At 40.8% G+C, this 22,990-nt stretch overlaps 1 protein-coding gene across 2 annotated transcripts in view; it reads left to right on the top strand.

Moving 5' to 3' along the window:
- The window catches only part of ADCY9 (adenylate cyclase 9), an 84,314-nt gene extending 61,727 nt beyond the window's left edge, over positions 1-22,587 (top strand). For both annotated transcript variants that reach the window (XM_083800871.1, XM_083800870.1), the window contains 5 exons: positions 66-274; positions 8,268-8,427; positions 11,344-11,492; positions 14,529-14,570; positions 20,433-22,587. In XM_083800871.1, coding sequence (XP_083656997.1) covers positions 66-274; positions 8,268-8,427; positions 11,344-11,492; positions 14,529-14,570; positions 20,433-21,621 — 1,749 coding nt within the window. In that variant the 3' untranslated portion in view covers positions 21,622-22,587. The remainder of the gene's footprint in view (positions 1-65; positions 275-8,267; positions 8,428-11,343; positions 11,493-14,528; positions 14,571-20,432) is intronic.
- The last annotated feature ends 403 nt before the right edge of the window (positions 22,588-22,990 follow it).

Below are 22,990 nucleotides of genomic sequence, written 5' to 3'. Positions count from 1 at the left end.
TCAAATTTGTCAAGAGAGCATTTATTCATTGTCATCACTTCCCTCAACCCCCGTGTTCCACGCAGGTTATAAGGAATGCTCCAGTGAAGACATTTGCCAGCGCTACCTTCAGCTCACTCCTGGACGTGTTCCTCTCCACCACAGTCTTCCTCATACTATCTGTCACGTGTTTCCTGAAACACGGGATGGTGGCGTCCCCTCCGCCACCTGCGGCAGTCGTCGTGTTCATCATCGCCATCCTGCTGGAGGTGCTGTCCCTCGTCATCTCCATTAGGTAATAAAAACATAACGCTGTCTTGAAATAGGAGTGAGAAACAAAGCGGTTGGCTGGCTAACAGTGCTAGCAAAGGCAAGAAGGCTTGCAGCAAATCTTGCGCAGGGAGGGTCTAGCTGCCGAAACTGAAGGAGAGGAGGGTGACTCTGATCGAGTCCACCCGAGGAAGCAAAGTCTGCACACCATGTGTGTCCCCACCTACCAGTGCTTGTGATGCCGCACACAACTCGATGTCTTTCACTCTCATCTGTCCTTCAGAAAAATCCCCCACATTTAAACCCCTAAACAGAAATACACCATTCTGGTTTAAAGCTGAAATAGGTTGTCACAAATGCAAACAGTATTCCTTTTCGGGGGGGGGGGGAGGAATAAATACAATTGCCAAAGTCACAACACATCTGTCAAGAATTAGTTTTCTGAATGATTTCTATTTCAACTCTGATCAGTTTAATATTCAAATCATTTGTGTTTTTTTTCTGTTTGACACACTGAAGTTCAGTATTCCCCCCAATTCCTTGGCTGTGTGACAGTCAGCTGCTGCTCGCCGGGGCATGGTCTTGTCTCCGCAGTCAGGGCCCTGCCAGCCCCCACACTGCCTCCTTGCAGCAACGAACCGTCAGCCCCCAGGTTCTTCAGGGTGCCTCTGAAGCCCTGTGCCATCGGAGGCAGGTCTTAGCTGCAGGCACAACTACCTGGTATTTAACAGTGATTTCTCATTCCCGATTTATGCTCAGTCACCTCCAGAATGCGTGTTCTGGACTTCTGGGACACTTACGGTCCTTACCCCATCATTTGTAACTTGTTGAAGATCCGTTACTGCGCAGTTCCTGCATGACGTGGGGTTTCCCCAGGCCTTAGCAGAAGACTGCAGTTGTTACATGCATTCAGTAAAGCTCATGCTCTCCTGGGCGTGTTGTCTGATGTGCACAGATACCACATGTAACGTGTTATTAACCCAGATGGTAGACGCAATAGTAAGATGTTTGTTTGTCTGTACTTGTGATGGCAAGTTTATTCTGCCCCCCTCGTTCTCTGTTTTCACTGTCACAAGAGAATGTTATGCGGGTGGTGTGTGGAAATGGGTGTCTTCACTTGCAGTTCTGCAGATCTGTTGGTTATGTGTAAGTTAAAATGCTTTTGTAATTACAAGTGAGAAGCAATTCTGCTGTTGTTTCAAAAGAAACAATAGATTGCAGCTTGCAGTCTGACTTTTCAGGGTCGAGGTAAAAAATAATTTGTACTTCAGCCACCAAAGTAATCCTTGTAACTCAAGTATGCCTACAAAGGTATGCAAGCATGTTTACTGGAAATAGTGTGATTTGGAGTAAAGAGATGTCATTTATGAACAGGGACAGTACTTTTGAAGGTAGTGTTTCTTAGCAGGTGTACTTGGCTGTTACAGCTTGAATAGCATTGTAGTTCCGGAGATTTTGGAAAAACTAGAAACTCAGAAAAGTGAAAGTTTTTCTTGTCAGTTTAATGAGCCCAGGCAGATCCTTCATTACGTCAGGATGGGGAGCAGGAAGGCAACAGTGAGCAGTTAGTTTGGGTTAGGTGACCACAGAACTGAATCCTTGGATTTGTTCAGCTCTGAACAACTCAGCCGCTGCTTTCTACAAGAGCTGGTTTCTGCTACCCAGGTGCATTTGGAGATACTTTGTTTATTCGCCTTGCAGATACCTTATCAAAATAACTCCATTTTAGTATTTTTCAATATGTTATTGTTCCTACTTGTTTTTCCAATGTCACATTATTATCTTTGCATTTACTTTTGCTTACTTCATGCAGTTATAAAAGATAATGTTGTAATCCTATAAATTTTTATATGTGGGTACGTAAGGTTTTCCTTCAGTCCTGTTCTGTAATTGGTGGGTCATGTTTTATTTAAGGAGAAGAAGGAAAGTTGTTGTTTTCAATATGCTATCTGTATAGTCAGGAATTTGCAAAGCAGTTTTGTCTTTCTGAGCTGTGTACGGCGGTAGGGAGGTTTAAATTCATTGCAGCACTGTATTGCTGACATCCATGCTCTCTGATAGTGAGCCGGGGCCATTACCAAGGTGAGTTTAAGTGGCCTTATAATGTTTTCTTAATACTATTTGTTTTTGCCAATGACATTTCTGCTATTTGCATGAGATTGTGTTGGTTTAAAACCTAAATTTTACTTCCTGAACAGGCTTGGATTCCTCATTTAAAGTTATGTTGATTTAAAAAGCCAGTCTTTAAAGCAGACTCCTAAGTCTTAGAAGTATCTATTTTTTAATATTAATCATTCCTTTGTGTTTAATTCTGATCGGAAAAACAGGTTGAGAAACATCTCACCTTTTGGTGAACATCTGTAGACAGTCACCAAAACCTAAGTGGTCCCACCTGATATGGTAGCAGCAGGTTTTCAATAAACAGTGGATTGAGAGCACACAGGTTTGCCTTTCTCCTAATGGACACTCATGGGAGGTTTGGGCGTGCAGGGAATATTGTAATTCCTGCACAGCTACTATGAGTGCAGATGATGGTCGCTCACTAGCACTTGCTGCTTTCACTGGGACTGAGATGGCTGTGAATCTCAAGACCCCACAAATTCTTGCGGTTAATTTGGGAAACAGGAATTGCTGGCTGGGAGAAGTGGTTGCTGCCCTTCCCTGCCCGCTCCACCAAATGTGTGGCTGAGGAATTTGAGATGGAAAACAAGCCACTGGCTATCAGTAGCTACTGGGGCCCTTGTCACGCAACTGTGAGATGTGTTCTCCTTTCTTCTGGCATGAGGAAAGCATCTGCAAATTTACTCCAGAGTTACAAGCAGTTGATTCTCAGTCATTTGCTGCCACAGGCTCACATTCACAATCTTTCCTTTAGTAAAAGAAATATAATTTGTACTTGGCTTACATCTCATCATGGCATCTATAGTAACTCGTAAGTAAATCTCTGAAGTTCAAAAAAGGATCATCTCAGATCTGGGGACATCTCACCCAGGGTACTTCCTTGAAAATAGCCTCCTACTCTGCACTGAAAAAGAGCTTTTATTGCTGAAGACAATCTCAGAAGCCTTCTGGCTTGTTTTCAGTTAGAATCATAGAATCATTCAGGTTGGAAAAGACCTCTAAGATCATCTAGTCCAACCCTTTACCTAGTACTAAAGTCCACAATGCTTCTAAGTTCTACATCTACACATTCCTTGAAGACCTCCAGAGATGGTGACTTCCCTGGGCAGCCTATTCCAATGCCACACAACCCTTTCAGTAAAGAAATTTCTCCTGATATCCAACCTAAACCTTCCCTGGTGCAACTTGAGGCCATTTCCCCTCATCTTACCACTTGGTGCTTGGGAGAAGAGCCTGATTCCCACCTCTATATAGCCTCCTTTAAGGTAATTCTAAGAACTAAGGTAGTTCTAAATATATTGGCATATTTTGGGGGCACTTTTTTTTTTTTTTAGGATTTGATATCTGTTTGGGGTTTTGGGTTGTTTGGTATTTTTATGTTGAATTTATGGTACGTATTTACTTACGGTAAGATACATTTTTGGGCCACTCCAGTCTCCACAGCCTGAGGCACACACTCATGTACAAGTGTAACAACCTTCCACTTCCCCATCTGTGCTATTGAAATATGAGCATTCCGTAAGTGTTCCTTAGTTGGCTGCATTAAATTCAAAATGTTTTAAATTGTGCACTGCATTGCATATTCCCAGAGGATGAGTTTACAGGCAGCTCTGTTTTCACTGCTGAAGCATGGAGCCTGTTGGCATCAAGAGGACAGACGTACTGTTGTGCCCTTATTCTATCTCACTTCCTTTGATCAGAAAGAACAAAATCATCCTTTTCCTCTTTAAATTGTCTTCAAAGCGAGGACTGCTCACTCTGACTGCTCATTATACGCAGAAAAGTGCAGAGCTTCCTGTGCAGAAATGTCATCACAAGTGACAATCACAGAATACCACAGAGATATCTTAAGGGAGGGGATTGGCCTACAATGCTGGGCACAATCCTAGAATTTCAGGAGAGGGATTATTTTGGGACCAAAAAATTCTTGCCTAAGTTTCTCATTGTATTTTCATTATCATGATGCGAAACACCCTGTATTTAAATCAGTCTGACTTTTAATTGAATCCAGTGCTCAGACTAGGAAGTACTCGCTGTAGCTCTTGTGGCTAAGGGCTCGAGTCCAGCTGCAGTAGTGGGAGAGGAAAGCACTCGCTGCCTGCACAATGAGAAACGAGGTAAAACTGAAGTTGTTAGAGCAGAAGTCCTTATGGAGCAAGGCTTGCAGGAGAAGGATGTTTTGATTTCTCAGAAGTGTCTGATAATAAATTATTGGAGTATCTATAGATGAGGATCCCACTGTTATCACAAGTGCCACTCTAGAATTAATTGTTTAAAGCTGCATGCAAAAAGTGGTGCTTAATTTGTCAGCATGTGGAGTATGTCATCTCCAGTTCTGTAAATGTAGTGCAAAGAATGTCCTTCTGCCCACTTGAAATATGACTACTTTGACTTTCATGAGTTCAGTTGGAGTGTAAGAGGTCTTAAAGTTCTGGTATTTTATAAAAATATCTTGGGAAATGTCACTGAGCATACGACGGTGTGTGAAGTTTTACTCGGGATTCTTAGGGGTGCTTCTGCAGGAATACAGGTAAAAGAGATCTGCCCACTATTTTAGGTGCGAATACAAGTTTTTTGTTGACTAGAAGCTTTTTGCATCCAGTTCTTTTTCTCAATTAAAACTTGTTATAAATAAGATGTTTAAAACATGCATTGCTTTCAATAACACCCTTCAGTGAAGATCTCTCAGTGAGGAGATGAATCCAGTGTAGTGGATATTTCAATCCTGTTCTAAAGAGTGAGAGGTGGGAGCGCCTGGTAAGTTGATTCATCAGTATAGAAGTACCTTAACAGAGAGAAAAAAAATCTTCTGGGTGAAGAAAAAAAGCAAATACAGTCAAAGCAGGAGAATGGAAACCTGCTGTACTCTGATGAAATAAAACTGCCCTTTGCCCACTACTTCACCTTCTCAAGGCTTGCCAAAGTAATATCCAAAGTCTGTCTGCTGTTGAAACCCTGTAGCCGACCGATTGGATCTTCTTAAATTCCTCATAGCCAAGAACAAAAATTGCTTTGTGCAACTAGAGCTTAATGAACTGGTTTTGTTAACAACCTGACTTACGTAGAGTATAGATGCAAGGGCAAACTGTATTCTGTTTTGCCTTTATTTATTTCTAACATCTGTGACTTTGGTATTTAATATCCCACCAATTCACTGCTGTGCCAAAAGCTTTTGATTTGAAATATGGGAATTGATTTTAAACTGCCAGTAAATACAGAAATGACGGTAATGTTCTCCATTAGCCATTAATCATTTATGTCAAAGTTACTAATTTGAACTGCAGCTTGTGTAAACATCTTAGATGCTTCAGCATTTAAGCCCTGTTGAGCTACCCACTGACACTGCATTATTTACCGGTAGTGCCCTGTAGCCATTAAATGTCTGCAGCTCTCCTGCTGCCTGGATTTAATGCAGTGCTTGCTTCCTGTGATGGGAGAGCTGTGCTGCCTTCACAGGCTTCGTCTGTTTTGTGAAAGATGAGGTTTCACTTGTTTTAATTCCGGAGTGTAGAGCATTGCAATTGATTCTGGACTGAAAAAAAAAAATCAATGCAAGAAGGTAAACATTACCACTGAGAAATGTGGAGTTGTCCTGGAATTTGTGCTTGCTTTTTCAAACACGCAGCTGCCTAAATAAAGAAGTGTCCTCATCCCAGGATTAACAGATCAGGTTTGCTGATGGATTTGTTGCTATAGTTCCCACAAGAATTTATCCTGGCATGAGGCTTGGCAAAAACCAAGCTTTCTGCTCCGTGAAGTGCCCGCGTGGGCTGGGGTGCGAGACACAAGTGGCGCCGGGTGCCCATCCCCAGGGCTGGGGTCTGCGCCCGCAGCGGGGTCCAGGTGTGGCGTGGGCAGGGGGTGCCTGGCTCCACGCGGGAGTGATGGGTGCTGCCCACGGTGCTCTGCCAGAGCCGGTGCTGTTTCCTTCTCACCGTTTAGCCATGTAAAAGCTGATCCCAGTTCGAACGCTTTAGCAGGATCGACTTTATTTTTAGAGGCATGAACTTGGGTGGCATTTTCAGAAGGACTCGATACTGGAGCAGCTTGGCTGCCACTAGAGCCCAGAGCATGTTCTGCCATGGATGATAGAGGCTGTCAGGACAGTATATAACACTTTAGAAAAACCAGTAATTACTCTACAGGGCTTTTGAATTTATTTTGCTTTTTATGCAGTTGTATTTCCGTGCTTTGTTGCAAATTCTCTTTTATGATGTAATATAGCTATGCTTTTTGGCTTAAATGGGAGTCCATTAACTAGGCACTGAGAAATCTGAGAGCACCCTCTCGTGGGGTGCTGGTGTATTACAGCGTTTTCCATCCTATTACCCTAATTTTCTCTTTTTCTCTTTGCATTTAAGTATAATTCCGATATTTTAATGTATTAAATGAGAGAATAAAAGCTCTTGAATAATGCTAGAGGTTGCAAAATTCATGAGGCCTAGACCTGAGAATTAAAGTAACACCCAAAAGCAAGACATACTTAAAAGGTGTGCAATTAGTGTCCAAGTCACACAGAAAACTTTACCCATTTTTTATCAGGTTTTTATCCAACATTATACCTTGTATTTTAGTCAAAAGCATTAAAGAAAAAAACTGAGGTTTTTTTCTTTTTTTTTTTGGTTATTTTTAAAAAAAGATCTAGGTAGTATGCAATAGTTTGTGACTTTGGAATATGTGAATTCCACATTTAGCATATGTTGTATTTATACATTCTTGTCAGCTGTGAGCATCTCTGTCCAAAAACGCGTTTGCCATTCGGGCTCCCTGGTCATCCACTGTGGCACCAGCAGAATTACCCGTGCCACAAACGCACAGGGCGCTGCTCACGCCTGCCTTGTGGTCTCGCAGCGGGCTCTGTGGTTCTGCCATTCCTCTTTGAAGTAAGTTTGTCTCACAAAAGCAGGAATTCTTTGGTAAAGCAAGAAAAGCTCAGGCCCGCTCTGGTTAATACATATATCCACAATGGAGAGCCTTTGAATGAAGGTAACTATTACACTGCCTTTTTATGCCTCCATAAAAATAATTAAAACCTTGAAAAGTGGCTGCAATTTTTGGAGAGTGATGAATGTTTCCGAGCTTTGAGAAGCAAATTTTCCCGATGATCTGTTTCTGTAGGTAAAAAACAGTTAAGCATTAAGCAAGCCTTCACCTTTGCTCACTCATTTTAACGACGAGAAGCTCTCTGGTGTGAGAAGAATCTCTGCTGAGCTGCCCTCGGGAGCTCGCCCTCTTTCGCTGCCTGGCTCCTGCAGCGCGCCACGGGCCTGGGCCTGGGCCTCCGGCAGCCCGAGGCCAGAACCAACCCTGCCGGGTGCCTCCTGTGGGGCAGTGCAGGCCCACACGCCCCTCTCCTGTCCACCCCCTGGCGAGAGGGGGTGGCAGGCATCCGATCGCAGATGGGGACTCGCGTCAGGTGTCCTAACTGGTTTGGATCGTGTCGTGACGCTAGGAATGCACGGATCTGACGGCCTTTGGAGGAAGGTCTGATGGCAGGACGCGCAGCCCCACTTCTCAAACATTTCTGATGGTACTCTTAGTAACTTGCTTTAACCTGTAACCCTTCTCGCCACCTCTTTAAGGCTAAGTATTTATGAATGTAAGTCTCTCATATGCTTACCTTCCAAGTAAGTGAAAAGCGTTTTCCAGTTTGTTTCTCAAACCCCAGCATCCCCCCTCCCTCCCATCCCACCTCGCGCTGTAGCAAACGAGCCGTCATCTTTCAGCACACCTGGATCATTCCTTGAACTTACCAGCAGGTGGTATGGCACGTGGCAAGCTGTGACTGGTGCTGCAGTCCCAGTGAAGAATTTTAAGTTGTTTTATTACAGGTAATTAAGCTGTATGGAGTGATGTGCTGAAATTAACCCATAGGTCTGTGGTTCCGTTTGTTCCAGGATGGCATTCTTCCTGGAGGAGGTGATGACTTGCACGAAGCGTCTCCTGGAGGTGATATCTGGCTGGCTGCCTCGACATTTTTTCGGTGCAATCCTAGTTTCTCTCCCAGCTCTTGCAGTTTTTTCGCACTTCACCTCTGATTTTGAAACAAATATACATGTAAGTTGTAGAACTCTGTTTCATAGTCTGACGTTTTGGATCTAACTTAGCTTGTTGCTTGCCTGCCTTCTTCCTTCACTTCCCTCGTGCTTTACAGATGTTTGATACAGATCCCTTAGAGAAAAACAGGGCTTTTGTGTATGATGGAATACATAGCGACTTGCTGGAAAACTGTCATACAGAAGAGGAGAGGGATAGCTATAAATGCCTGTGTGCGTACATACCTTTTTTTTTTTTTTTCCTTAGAGCAAATACTTCTGCTGGTGTTTATTCTGGCTAATGCAAGTAGAGTATCTTCTTTTGTTTTTTGATTTGGAGCTTGTAGTCTGAAATGTTTTGTGAACCTAAGAAGTTTGCATGCATATTAGTAAATCTAAGAGCAAGACCAGTATTAGCAGTGGGTTGGGTTTTTTTTCTCTGCCAAGTTAGATGGAGAAACTGAAAAAGGAAAGAGCTGTTGGGACATAGAAATGATTACCCTGAGGGGCTGCAGGGATGGTTAAAGGAATGCAGGATCTGCCTTCTCAAAAGGAACTGAAAGAAACTGGCTTTATTTGGCCCAGCCAGAGACAGGTTCACAGGAGATTTGATGCCTCCTTTAATAAAAACATTCAGAAGCAGGGAGCAAGGAGCTAAATACGGAGGAAGGAAAAATGTTTAATTTAAAGGTGAACCATAGCATAAAATCAATGCTTATAACCTTTATGAATAAAACAGATGAGAAACTGAGATAAAAGTTTGTTTCTCCTAGGTAGCACAGCGTATGAGCCTTCCTTTCCAGGATCTTCAGGGAACTCATTTACAAATCACTTGCTATTGCAGGGCCCTGGGCATAGGTAACAACCAGAACCTCTTCCTTCTTCCTACCATGAATTACAGATGCAGTTTGGTACTGTGTGTCGGGAAGTGTTTATTCTGTGGGAACATATGGACCAGACATTTTGATTTAAACCTATTCCATGGTTTTCACAGTCACAAAGGACTGGATTTGAGGATCTCACATCCCATGTTTAAAGTCTTTCTGTAGCTTTTACCTTTGTGAACTTAACCAAAGCTAACTATTTTAAAGCTGTGCAATTGTTTTAGTTTAATGATGGCCTTCTTCCCTCATGACCACTAGCAAACTAATTGTAGGAATGTTTTTACACTGAAGGGACCTGAAAACCTTCAAATCTCTCAAATTTCTTTGTGCATTGATTTTATATCATCCCATTCATCACCATCCATGATCATCTCTCCAAACATGTAAAAGTACTGTTGGAAGACCCACTTTTGTTAGCGTATTCTCAATACCTCATCATACCAGGTTATTGGTCTAAGTGCTTCAAGCAGCAGCAGTGAGGCAAGCTGAGAATGATCTTGGCTTTCTTTCCTCTTGCAGGTCCTCCAGAGTCGCGGGGTTGTTGGCTCACTCTCCAAGAGATGTCCCAACTCATCTTGTGCTCAGTGATGTTCCAACAATCATGGAGCTCTAGGAAATGGAATCAACCTATAGAGGGTCAGGTAAGTGTCATATTTTACTATGACATGGTTTTGCAAAGTTTTTTTTTATTCGTATCATTTTATACCTTCCCTGGATATAAAATAATTAAAATCAAAATTAACAAAAACAGCAATGAAAAAAAACTTTCCAAAGCCATGCATACATAGTAAACACAGCACTTGCTGACCCTCTATAGGCTGGCTTCATGCTGGGGCATCACTTGGAGTGAGAACCAGTGCTCTGCCACTTTAGGAGACCTGAAATGGGGGGAAAAAAGTAAGTTTAAAATATGTTTTTTATGGACATTTCTGAAATGAATTTTACCCATTTTTGAGTCATTAAATTAAACAAAAAACACTGTGCTTATGGTTTGAAAATGGTAAATTATGTAAGTTTTTTTTCCATACACTGTGTCTACTTCTGAATCACATGCTTATTTGTTATGTGACAGTATTCCTAATTTGCATTTTCTGCATTTCAGCTGTAAAGGAAATTTAAAATGGGGGAGAGAGAGCGATCATTTGATACCGTAAAATGCAGTATGTAGCAGAACAGAGCTCCAGGATGCAGTTGTGGAGTCTCTGTTTTAGCTTGGATGGTCATCAATATTCTTGATAAAACCAGACCTTGCACATCAGCTTGAGAGCTTTGACCGGTGTAACATTGTATCTCAGGGAAATTAAGACATTCTGGGGAATACCTCTGTTCTGCACTTCCTTTTATTTATCCAGCAAAGATGTGGAAGGGGAAAGCATTAAGGCATTTGGAAGAGAAAATCCAACATTGTCTTTTCAAATTGGCACAAGTGGTGGTATTACCAAGCACTGATTGACAACGATTGATACCTGTCTTCTGTAATTGAAACAGTTCTTTCTTATTTCCTTATTCACCTGCTGATGGGCAGTATGCTAGCATCCTCTAAGAAATGTTTTTAAGGGAAGCTGGTTGTAGTTCCTGAGGGTGAACATGTTCCGCTTTTTCAATGCAGTGGAATTTTGACATCCCGTTCAAAACAGGGAGGATCTAATCCCAGTAATTAGAGAGGATATTAATGTGAATGCTTACCCTATTTTTTCCTTTTTTTTTCTTTTCTTAATAAGAAGAGGAACTGAGCATTTTGCTAAGGTAAGCTGAAGGTGTGGAATAGTATTGAAATAATGGTGGTATAATGCGGTAATGCAAAACTGTATCTAGGGAAAATTGTGACAAACTGTCTATGCTAAAAGTTTGCTTGCTCTTTGAAGGGAAGACCTCCATCTTCAAGTGCTGCCTCCTGTTACAGACACAATGAGGATCACTTAATGTGCATATCACAAGGAAATTAGGTCTTTATCTTTCATATTGCACATGCCTTTATTTATGCTGGCATTTATGTGCAAAAGGGCTCCAGTCAGCAAGACAAAGCTAACTCGCGCTCTCTCTCTTTGTTGCAGTACACCATGTTTATGTGTTGTGCCATTCTGATCACCATTGTGCAGTACTGTAACTTCTGCCAGCTTAGCTCCTGGATGAGATCTCTATTGGCAACTGTAGTAGGAGCAGTGCTTCTCATTCTCCTCTACATCTCCTTGTGTCCAGACAGGTGAGCATCACATCCCAGCACCCATAGACCATGTTTGGGATAAGCAAACTCGGGATAAACAAATTTTTCTCTGCCGGTGAAGTGAGGATCCTATACATGTGATTTTAGTATCTGACATGAATTTCTCTAGTATCTCAAATGTAAAAAGTCGATTTGGAAAGAGATCTGCGTTTTTGGAGGCATTTCAGGATGATACCTGAGAGGCCTTTTCCTGTAATCTGTGTTGAAATGATGCTCTGTCCTCAAATGGTGTGTTTCTAGGGCACACGTAGGAGACCCATAGAATTGCTTTTTACCTTTTGTTAGAAAATCTATTTTAAGACATTCCTGAGGTGTTTGGTGTCCTCTCCTAGCTGGATTTACATTTGCCCTTAAGAATCATGTATTGTTCTTCCAGCTTCCTCCTCAAGGAATTTTGCACTGTAGAAGGCAGGCACTCAGATTTAAGAGATCTAATATCCTGCTTCCTTTCTCAGTTTTCTGCCTTTTCAGAAGATGCTGCAAAACAGTAACTAGAGGAATCATGTTAACGTAGTTTGTGTGAAATAACCTTAAGCCTTTTCAGCTTGTCTGCTGATAAGCAGCTTTCTCCATAGGAGAACTTGTTTGCAGTATTCTTCTATTTTCTTGCCAAGATAGTCAAGGGACTCCTTCCAGCCCCCTGTCCACTCCTATTGTCAAAATTGTGTAATCAAACTGCACTTCTTGGTGGCTTAAGAAATATGGCTTTTGGCACTCTTACCGTAGCATGGGCTTTGCAAGGACTTCTTATGCTAGACTTCTGTGATTCCTATCAAAAGCTATTCCTTTTATACTTCTTCAGAGGCCTGCTGAACCATATGGTGAAAAGCTGGGGAAAGAAAAAAAAAAAGTTTGCAGATGCGTGTTTTGTGTATTTAGTTTTCCCCTCTTCAGGCATCTTCAGCTGACTCTTAATCTTGATCCAATTTATATTATAAGAGGACAGAATAAAAGTCACCCCTTAACATCTGCTCAGACTGTAAGTAACTCAGAAGTGGCTATGAGAGCTGTAGGAAGAAGAGCCTGTCCCTCCTTGGAAAAAACTAACTTGGAACTGGTGTCAGTTGACGAATGGTTTCTAGATCTTATTAGACTAAAGAAAATCCCTTTTTTGTGTCAGCAGAGCACTCAAGCGAGGAGTACAGAACAGCCGTTTCTAGCTTCAGTGGAGGGAAGAAGTGTTCGGTTTCTGGAAGTAGTGTTCAGTTTCTGGATGCCTGCTCCCTTTTTCTCATCTTTGATTTTTCATTTGGATTTATTTGTGCAGCTTACCTAACAACATCACTCCTCCAGTGTGCTAAGTGACCCTCTCCCAGTAACAGTTACTTTCACTCATTTCATTTTTCCTTGGCATTCTTTCCCTGTCCAACCACCAGCTTCACTGAGAAGTTAGCCCCAGGTTTGTTTTTTCAAGTAAGTCAGTGAACAGTAAACTCATAATGCTGTTTCACGACTCCCTTGCTCCTCTTCCATAATTCCCCCAGGCCAGGGGTCTTGCTGCTCATTAAGCTACATGCCTGCTAGCATGTCTGCATGGAGCTGCTGCAGCATAACTCGGTGCTGGGTGCAGAATCACAGACGGAACCAGAGAATGGCTGAGGCTGGAAGGGACCCCTGGGAGTTTCAGGTACAGCCCCTGTTCCAGCAAGGGACTCCCAGAGCTGCTTGCCCAGGACCATGTCCAACAAGCAGAGCCTTTTAGAATAGGGTAATGTAACGTCAGTGTAGTACCAAAAGTCTTTATGCAAAGGCAGGCAGTCAAGCTAAAGCATGGAAAAGGTATCAGAGTGGTTGACATTCTCCTGGGTGATTACTTCAACAGATCTCTGTGCAGTTTATTGCAGAAGAAAATCAGAAGGTTTTGTGTCATAATTTTAAATCCTACTTCCATATTCAGAGACAAATTTTAGACAAATCACAGGTGTAATTACTAGATCAGCTTGTATATAAGCTCTGTATCATGACATTGCGCAAAGGTAGGGACAAAAACTTGAGATAACTTGGGGATTTCCCTGCACATCAACTTTATTGAGGGACTGGAAAGGTTATTCCCAAGCAGAGAGTTGGAGACCTCGCAATCTGACAATTTGTAGCATCACCTTTGCTAACTGCTAAAGGGGTAGTTTTGAATGTTTAAGAAACTTTGTCTTAAGAAATTTTCCTAATGATAGTGTATTTTGCCTGTGGTTTGAGTACTGGTGATCACAAATGGGCAAAGTTTAGAATTCATGCAATATGTTATTTCATCTCTGAAGTATTTAAAGTAATAGCCTGAGCTGTTCAACTGCATACCTGAAAAACAGCAATTTGTAGAATAGATCGTGGACAAAATGCAGGTTGAATTAGTGTGTCCCATAACTTCTATTTGCCTAGATTAATAATAACTTTTTTGTTCCTTTCTTATCAATAGCCTAGATGATTTTTTTTGTCACAAAGGTAATTGCAGCTTTGTATACATCACAGGGAAATCCATTCTGCACTATTCTTTACTTTTTTTCCCCCAAAAAGTAACTAGTTCTGTCAATTAAAATACTTAATTGCTGCATAGAAATTGTAATGTTTAAATTACTTTCATTCATGTCATCTTCAAAAAGAGACTCTATATTTGTGTTTTGTTTTATTATTTTTTTAAATCTTTGTATTGTGTTGGTCAGATAAGATGGAGGCATAGCTGATTTTTAGAGTTCTGAAATTGCTTTTCTATGTTTCCAAGGTAAGTCTGGATTCTTTAACAATTACTTGTTCCAGACGTCATATTGACTGCATTATCATCACCTAGTCTTCAAAGGTTTTTGCATCGCTGTCTGACTGTGGTTGCTTCTGCCAAGCAAAAAGTGCAGATAAGTCAGTGTTCAAACAAAGTTTGTCTGAAGTTGATCAAATGTGCAGTGCAATTATTGGTCCTACTGTCCACATAATAGAAAAGTTCAAAATGCTAACTGGAATTCTGGCAGAATGCTTTGTTTATTGCTTTAACTCCCTTCTGATGTCAATGCTTTTTTTTTTTTATTTCAGCTCTGTGGAAACTTTTCATCTGGATTTGGCACAGAACTTTAGGTAAACTTTATATCAAATGACTGTGTTTAGGAATAGAAACATTTTCAACCAGTTACATGTAGTAAAACTTTGCATCCATAGTAATACACTCGGGAATTCAACAAATTGGTCCAGCAAGTTGTGTTTAAGCTCCTTGTATACCTAATTTCCTTTCCAGAAGACCCGAGTATGATGAAAAATCATCAGAGAGCTGATGGTGCAGTTGCTGAATTGCATAATGCTATTTTCTTTTTAAATTTGATTTGTAAGAAATAGAACTATGGAGGAGCTATATAAAATAGCACCTGTTTTTCCAGTAGTAGCTGTTTTAAAGCACTATCTGTACATCTTGAACTTTTTTTAAGTTGTTTTGTTGATTTGCACAATTTGGAAGTGTGCAGAGTTAGACGTTACCCACAGCTGGGCAGCTGAGAATTCCCTGGTGTAGAGAAACGTCAGCAGAAAGAGCAGGCTGTGAAGCCAGCTGCCTTCACCAGGATGGAGACATGCAGACAATGACAGTCTGCGTGCTGTCTGTCACCCGGAGCTCACTTAGGCAGCACAGCACGTACTGTCATTGAGAGCAAATGAAATTGTAGCCCCCAGACTTCTAAACCAACAAACAAAAATCTTTTACTGGGTTATGAATAGCCCCTTATAAATCAGCGCATTAAAGATTCACTCTAATTATTTCAGTACTGAATTTCCTGTGATTTTATTGCAAGTTTTTCTTCTACCATTTTAAGTGTTTTTACTAGTTGTTGGTATTAGAAAAATGTGTTTTCTAATTGCACGTTTGGGGGCAATACTGAGGTGATGTTGTGCTCGAATGAACTAACGACCCTATCAACAAGTTGACTAAGTAATTCATCTAAATGAGTGTGTATTCAAGAGGATGTTGCTTCTGCTGTGAGTATGTATCACCAAAAAAAATATTTACTTTTAAAAATTATAATCTACACAAAGCGCTATGTTAGTTTAGCAAATGTGTGTGTTGTAAACACGGGGAGGTGGTAACTAAGCTTTCTTATTAGATATGTAGTCACCAAGATGATAAAACTTAATACAGTGATGTTTTCTTTACATGGGTTTTCTTTTCTTATGGCTTTGATTGAAGATCAAAGATGAAAGATAACTTCATTTGCAGAAGGGAATTCCAGTTCACTAAACCCAGAAGGGCTGAAAAGTTAAAGCCAAAAAACAGAGGTTGCTTGATTTTTGTAGGCCAAAACACTGGAGGGAATTTGCTGAAAATGCAGTGTACAAAATATTGAAGTGTGGTTGATCACTGAAGGTAATGTCTTAGAATTAACCTGAATTTAGATCTTCAGTGTTTTATTATTAGTTTGTGAAATGGCCTAAGCTTTTGTGTTGCTCAGAATTACAAATGTCTTGGCCACCATTGACAACAGCTTAACAGGCTCCTGACCAGCTGCTAATCACTAATAAATAATTCATTCTGCCTTTAATAATTGACAACCTAGTCTTCAGTTCCATGACTGTTTGTATATCATTGTTTATTAGGAATCTGTCAAAAAAAGAGCTGTCAGGCATTGTTTGCATGCAAACATTTTTCTTTCAAGAGCGTATCACGTAACTTCTAACTCATGATAAATAACGGTAAAAGTAGGTAAAATGCAACAATGTAGAGATAGTTACTGCAAGCAGGCATGGAGTACACTCTACCTGCTTTGCAAATCCTAGCCTGTGATTTAGATTCTAAATAAAGCAGTGACCAAAATATCAGGCTCATTAAACATTTCTAAGCTTAATTTTAAACTTTCTACTATGAGATGCATGGTATTTGTATTCTGCCTGTCATTCCTTCAGTCGGGGAAAAAATGCACGTACATGGTGCACGTGTAAATACCGCACAGCACAGTCCTTCCTGCGGGCAGCGGCAGCTTTGTCGGGTGGTGGTTTGTTGGTCGCCATCTCCGTTTTAATGCAGGAACTGTGTCACACCAGTGCGATGTTTGTGAGTGGCTTAGGCTCCTCTGATCTGAAGCTGCCCAAACTTACAAACTGATGTAATTCTTCTCTGGTTTGGAAGTTAAAAGAGAGAGAGAACTAGGAGTTAATCTTATTCTGCTTCTACCATTGATTTGCAACAGAATTTGGCTGCTCGGGGCTCTTTTTAATGTGCATCGTTATATACCACAGTTCTAGAGTTCTGTGCGAACAGATTTTTCCCTTTCTCCAGGTGGTGTGCTAATAAAAACTTGAAACTCCCTTATCCTAACAAACATTTACGCTGTTCATTTCTAATTAGTATAGATAAATGAAAAAGATTCCTTGGTCACCCAAGTCAGCGCAAAAGCTTTTCCTTAGCTCTAAGAGGGCAAGACAAACTTTTTATTTGCATGCCTTTCATGAAGCCATTCTCTGCTCTTGATCAAGAATTGAGGTAATTATTAATATTGCATGGGAAGAAAGGTGCTAGTAATGGTAATGAAGTCTTAGCACAGAGTTCATCTCTGGACTGTCTATGCTATGCTCAGTAAGTCAAAATACGGAATTTGCCTCCTTTTCCAGACAGACCAATTCTTCAGCCCCAAAGAGGTATTACTGCACTTGGTCTTCTAAGCAAGAAATATTTTTGTTTTCATTCATTTCTTATCTGAGAGCAGATAAAGTGTATTGTCGCAGCTTGTGATGGCTCAAGGAGGAACACTGATAGGCTACTCAAGGTGGAAGACTATAATTGCTTGATGATAGGGTTTTTTTATATGCCTCTTCTTTATGTTCTTCATTGAAAGCAGCTGTTTGATTTCCTTTTTCCATGCTGTTCCACCATTGCATTCTTTTTTAAGATTTAGCAGGCATGCATCCACTTTAAATATAGTAAGAAATCCAAATCCAAACATAGGTTACTGGCTCAGAAGCAAAATGGCTTTCCAAAAATCTTTATAAGTAGAAAGCCATTATCTTTATGATTTGTGATCAAGCCAAAGGAGATTCTATCTCCGGAGCTCTCACTTGTTCCATATTCAACACACAGGCTGAATGAAGATGCCAAGTTAATAGTTAGGCATCTGTGCCAGGAAGTGCTTCAACAGTTTGAGTTAAAGTAACATTGACAGCTTAAGATTTCAGTCTGAATGACTTTTAAAATTAGTTTTCTGCTGCAACACCTCATGAAAAGTAGAACTTAAAAGGATTTGGTTTTGTGTGATCCTTTTCTATATTCGTGTGGGTTTTTTTCTTCTTTGCATTTTAAAGGGCAGCTTTGGACAGAAGTTGTCTTTGCTAACAGACTGTGAGGTGGTTTAAAGCCCTGTAGGTCCTGTAACCTATTCGCTGCAATGTCCAGAAATTTGATTTTCAAATGAGTAGGAAGTAAATGTTTCCTCCTTCAGGTTAGTATTGTGGCTTTTTGTACTAATACTTGTAGCAGTCGCATAGTGATCAAAAATGCCTGCTCTGGAAAAGATACTGCACCTTCTCGTTTGAGATACTAACCCATTACCTTATTAATGAAATCAGGTCAGCTTACAAGTGAGTCACTCTCATTTCAAATGCAGATCTCTAAGGTTGTACACCCATGTGGGAAACAAGGTCAAGCCGGTGCTTGAGGAGATGACTGAGAGCTTGCAGATGCCAGTACTTCAGGAGCTGTGAATGGGAGGCAGGAGTTTGTTCTTAAAAGGCATCTCTAGCGTTTGATATGGACCACTTTTTGTAACGGAATATGTATGGTGCCTTCTTCATTTATTTATGAGGAATTAAAGTACCAAGGACTGTTTTGTACAATAAAAACTAAATAAAAAGCCTCTAATGACTTAAATAAATCCCTGTGGCAGGGCTGTTTGATGTTAGAGCAGACTATCTGAATCAAACTCATGTACTCTCAAAGGAGTAACTTGGCATTGCTCAGATCTTCTGGCAGATCTTTTTCCACAAGATATGGAAAATAATCAACTGTTTTGAAAAGAACCTGAATCATGCTTCTTGACTGAGATTCATTCCTCACCTCCTCCAGCTTTCTTTATTTAAAGAGATCTTTACTCTTACCTATCCTCTCCTGTTCTCTAAGCCCATCAAATCTGGAAGATATTTTGCTACCTGCTAAAGAGGCAGCAAGGCTTGTATTTCAGAAATTCTTACTATTCCAGTCATTGATTATTTTTTTTTGATATCAAACCAATAAAATGAATATGCCTTCACTTCTCCTGGGAGAAGTATATTTATGATTGGGAAAATAAATAAATAAATTAATTAATTAATTAATTCCCAACATAATACATAGTCTTATCTTTAATCTGAAATTCGACCTGTAAGCTCTCTATTGTAAATACTTTACTTGCAGAAGCCTTTTTCTCTCCTATAGGCTTACTATGATAAAATTCAATAGATACATATACAAAAAAAAAAAAGACCATAGCACAGAATAAAATGTGTGTATTCATCTGTATCACAACTGTGCAGGGTTTGCTTCATCATACCTTTCTGGCTATACTGTGCAATCAAATATTTGAGAAAGAACTTCCAGAAAAAGAAATATGGGTCTGGAATGTAGCTCAGTTGCTAAAACATTTGCTTTGATTTCAGAAATGGAAGTATGTCCCCCACAGACATAAAGAAACAAACTGAAAGTTGAAATGTTTTCACATTACAGAAACAAATATAACGTCTTCTTTTCTTGAACTGTTGCTACTGTTGTGCTTTGAGGTTTTGATCTCCTTTTGCTAACATACCTTCATAAGAGGAATACAAACAGATGCTGAGATACAGATTGCATTTCTCTTTTTCAAGCAGAAAGGTTGAGGTGATGCTTTCCCGTATCAGACCATTTCTTAACTTGAGAAATCTGAGCATGTGTCTGCACATATCAAGTCTTACACTTTGGCATAAGAAAGTTTATAGGAAAAAAAACTTCAGTTAAGTGACTCCGGAAATTGCTGCATGCCAATCTGTCTGGGTTTAGACTTAGTTTCCAGCATTGCATAGGTGGTGTCTTCTCAGACTTCAGATGTGTGTCTTCACATCTCTCCAGAAAGTTGAGACTGTGGACTGCAGATGTCTCCTTGCTAAGGGCTGTTTGGCACAGGAAGCGTACTCTGTCAGTGCTTCATAATCTGCACAGGCAGTCAACGAATTGTCAAAAGGATTTGAAATATTGCTCTTAATCTATATGAGCCATGATTTTTATTTTATTTTTTTTTTAAATCTTGGTACTCTGAGAAACTTCCCATCTACACCATAAAAAGCTTCAGTGGTTGTAATGTGCAAAAGATGTCAACCCAGAGCTCCATATTCAGCGCTTTCATGCAGGAGACATGATGTGCTTCACGAAGCATCTTGTACAGGGCTATCTTCTTCCAAAACCTTGACATGTTAACGTTAAAAGCATACTGCAAAGGTTACTGGTCTTTGATGAGGAGACGAGGGAAAGTCACGAAAAATATAGAGCGAATGCTTCTAAATATTGGGGGGAGTACAAAGAAATGATAAACACGCCACTTACACACACTAACGCAAGCATAGCTGTAGACAGACAGATGTGCACATGCATGTATCTAAACACAGCCATTATTAAGCATTTATATATATTTACATGTAGTGTTTTTTAAGTACATATTTATATAGAACAGTAACTGTCTCCTTAGTGAAATCTTTAAAACAGGACTAACGTAAAGGTGGGCCAATCTCTGTGTTGCTAAACCCTATAGTACCCCTTTAAGGAAGTACCTGGTGAGTTTAAGAGAGAAATTAATTCTTTAGCAAGCTTAATAGCAGGTAAAGTTTTCAAAGCATATTTTCTAATTTGGTATGTAGCATACACTTCCAATACTTTTCTTCTAGCACAGGAGCAGAAATCGTAGTGCCCTGACCATGTTTTTAAATGCACCTTTCTTGTTCTTCCCTTTCTTCTGCTTCCAGCTCCAGGAAGAGTCCGTGCAACAGTTCAGTGCCAAGTGACATGAAGAGGCCAGCGGACCTCATCGGTCAGGAAGTGATTTTGGTTTTTTTCCTTCTGCTCCTCCTGGTCTGGTTTCTGAATCGGGAGTTTGAGGTCAGTTACCGCCTCCACTATCATGGGGATGTGGAGGCCGATCTTCATCGCACCAAAATTCAGAGCATGAGGGATCAAGCTGACTGGTTGCTGAGGAATATTATTCCCTATCACGTGGCTGAGCAGTTGAAGGTTTCCCAGAGCTATTCCAAAAACCATGACAGTGGTGGAGTAATCTTTGCTAGTATTGTGAACTTCAGCGAGTTTTATGAAGAGAACTACGAAGGAGGCAAAGAGTGCTACAGAGTCCTGAATGAACTGATTGGGGATTTTGATGAGCTGCTAAGCAAACCGCATTACAGCAGCATTGAGAAAATCAAAACAATTGGGGCAACCTACATGGCTGCTTCAGGGCTGAACACATCGCAGTGTCAGGACAACAACCATCCCCATGGACATTTGCAGACCCTTTTTGAATTTGCCAAAGAAATGATGCGAGTGGTGGATGACTTCAACAACAACATGCTGTGGTTTAATTTTAAACTTAGGATTGGCTTTAACCATGGCCCTCTCACTGCTGGGGTCATTGGCACCACCAAGTTATTGTATGACATTTGGGGTGACACTGTGAACATTGCTAGCAGAATGGACACCACTGGCGTAGAGTGTCGTATACAGGTGAGTGAGGAAAGCTACCGCATCCTGAACAAGATGGGGTATGACTTTGACTATAGGGGGACAGTCAATGTGAAGGGGAAAGGTCAGATGAAGACCTACCTGTACCCAAAATGCATGGACAATGGGATCGTGCCACATCACCAGTTGTCTATATCCCCAGACATTCGGGTTCAAGTGGATGGCAGCATTGGGCGATCTCCGACTGATGAGATTGCCAACCTGGTGCCTTCTGTACAGAATTCTGATAAGATAGCCCATGGCACAGATAACTCAGAAAACAAGGACATACTTCCTTCCTCCAAGAAGCTCCAGAAAGATTCAATGAAAGCAGAAGAGAGGTGCAGGTTTGGCAAAGCTGTAGAGAAGACTGACTGTGAGGAAGCGGGAACTGAGGAGGTCAATGAACTGACAAAGCTAAATATCTCTAAGAGTGTATGATGCACTGTCAGAGTTGCATGAAGTGCTCTGTCAATAGAAACACAAAGACATTTGCAATTGGCAGTTTTCTTTTTCAAGAGAGACCTTCTCAACACCTGGGTTGTACGTTTGTTTTCATTTCAGCGCCTGATGCTGTGTGGATCACAGCTCTTCAGGGCTTGTTTTCATCCATCTCTCTCCTCCATGCCCCAAATCACATCCCAAGCTCCCCAGCTCCCTGTGCAACCATCTTACAGCTGAGTAGAGGATATTAAGTGCCTTCAGATATACTCCATTGGACTCCCTGTCAAGGTACAGAGGCCCCAAGTGAAATCATAGCTTTGGGTATTTATCTAATTTTAAAGAAAAGAAAAGCTGTGGTTATATCATTTTTATTGTTGTTTCTCACAAAACACTTTTTTTGGCTAATGCAACTCCTTGGGTTTTTTATATCTATCTGAACAATGTTTTACTGTTATCAGACCTTTTGTATGTAAACACACAGACAAACCTGCATGTATCTACCATATGAGACTGACATAAAGTGCCAGTAACGTACCACAAAAGAATGTCTTGGCAAGGGGGTGACACAATTTTACTTTGTGTTGGGCTGGAGGAGGAGTTCTGCAGTGGCTCAACATTTAGTTAGAGTAGGCTGAACAACTGCTGTAGTTTTATTCTCCTTTACCAATGCTTTCTTCAAACTTAATGTGCCATTGTGTGCTTTGGATACACTTCTTTTCCGTATAGCCAATGAGATACTGATATGTGGGAATGGAATAAGGGTTTGGACTTCGCCAGCTCTCAGGACAGGCTTCCAGAAGCAGACAAGCGACCAGAAGAGTGTTACAATTTGGGTTTTGTGTGTCTAAAAGGGTTTTAGGTTGCTCCGCACCCTAGCTGAATTGGGAAAGGTAGGTGAAGTTGGTGGCTCTAAGCTGGTCTGATTTGAGAGAGAGAAAAGTTAAATAAATGTTTTGGAGATGCCGTTATTTATTTATTTATTTTATTTCTATTCTTACTTTGTTTTCGTTTTTGTTTTTTTTGCGGAAGGGATCAGGAGAGATGAGTCATTAATTGGTTTAGCAAGAGTAGTAGGATAGCGTTTCAGCCTCTTTGAACTACCAACCACTGTGAGGATGTTGTTACCTAGGCAATATTTGTTTCAAAGCTGGTGAAACTTCCGAAGCCACCAAACGCAGTTGGGCATCCCAGCTTCCCTCTGTACTGAACTAATGGTGCTGCACAATATTTTTTCAGGATTTGCCCCCTACACTGTGCTTTTGCAGCAGGGAATAGAACAGCATGCTCCCTGCATGCCACTGAAAGCAGGAATAGGGAGAGAGTCCTTTGTTGCGAGCTGAGAAGCACAACAATTTCCCAGTCCTGC

Source organism: Anser anser, assembly GCF_964211835.1.
Source record: "Anser anser genome assembly, chromosome: 15".
NCBI lineage: Eukaryota > Metazoa > Chordata > Aves > Anseriformes > Anatidae > Anser > Anser anser.
This window is presented reverse-complemented; position numbering and strand designations above follow the sequence as displayed.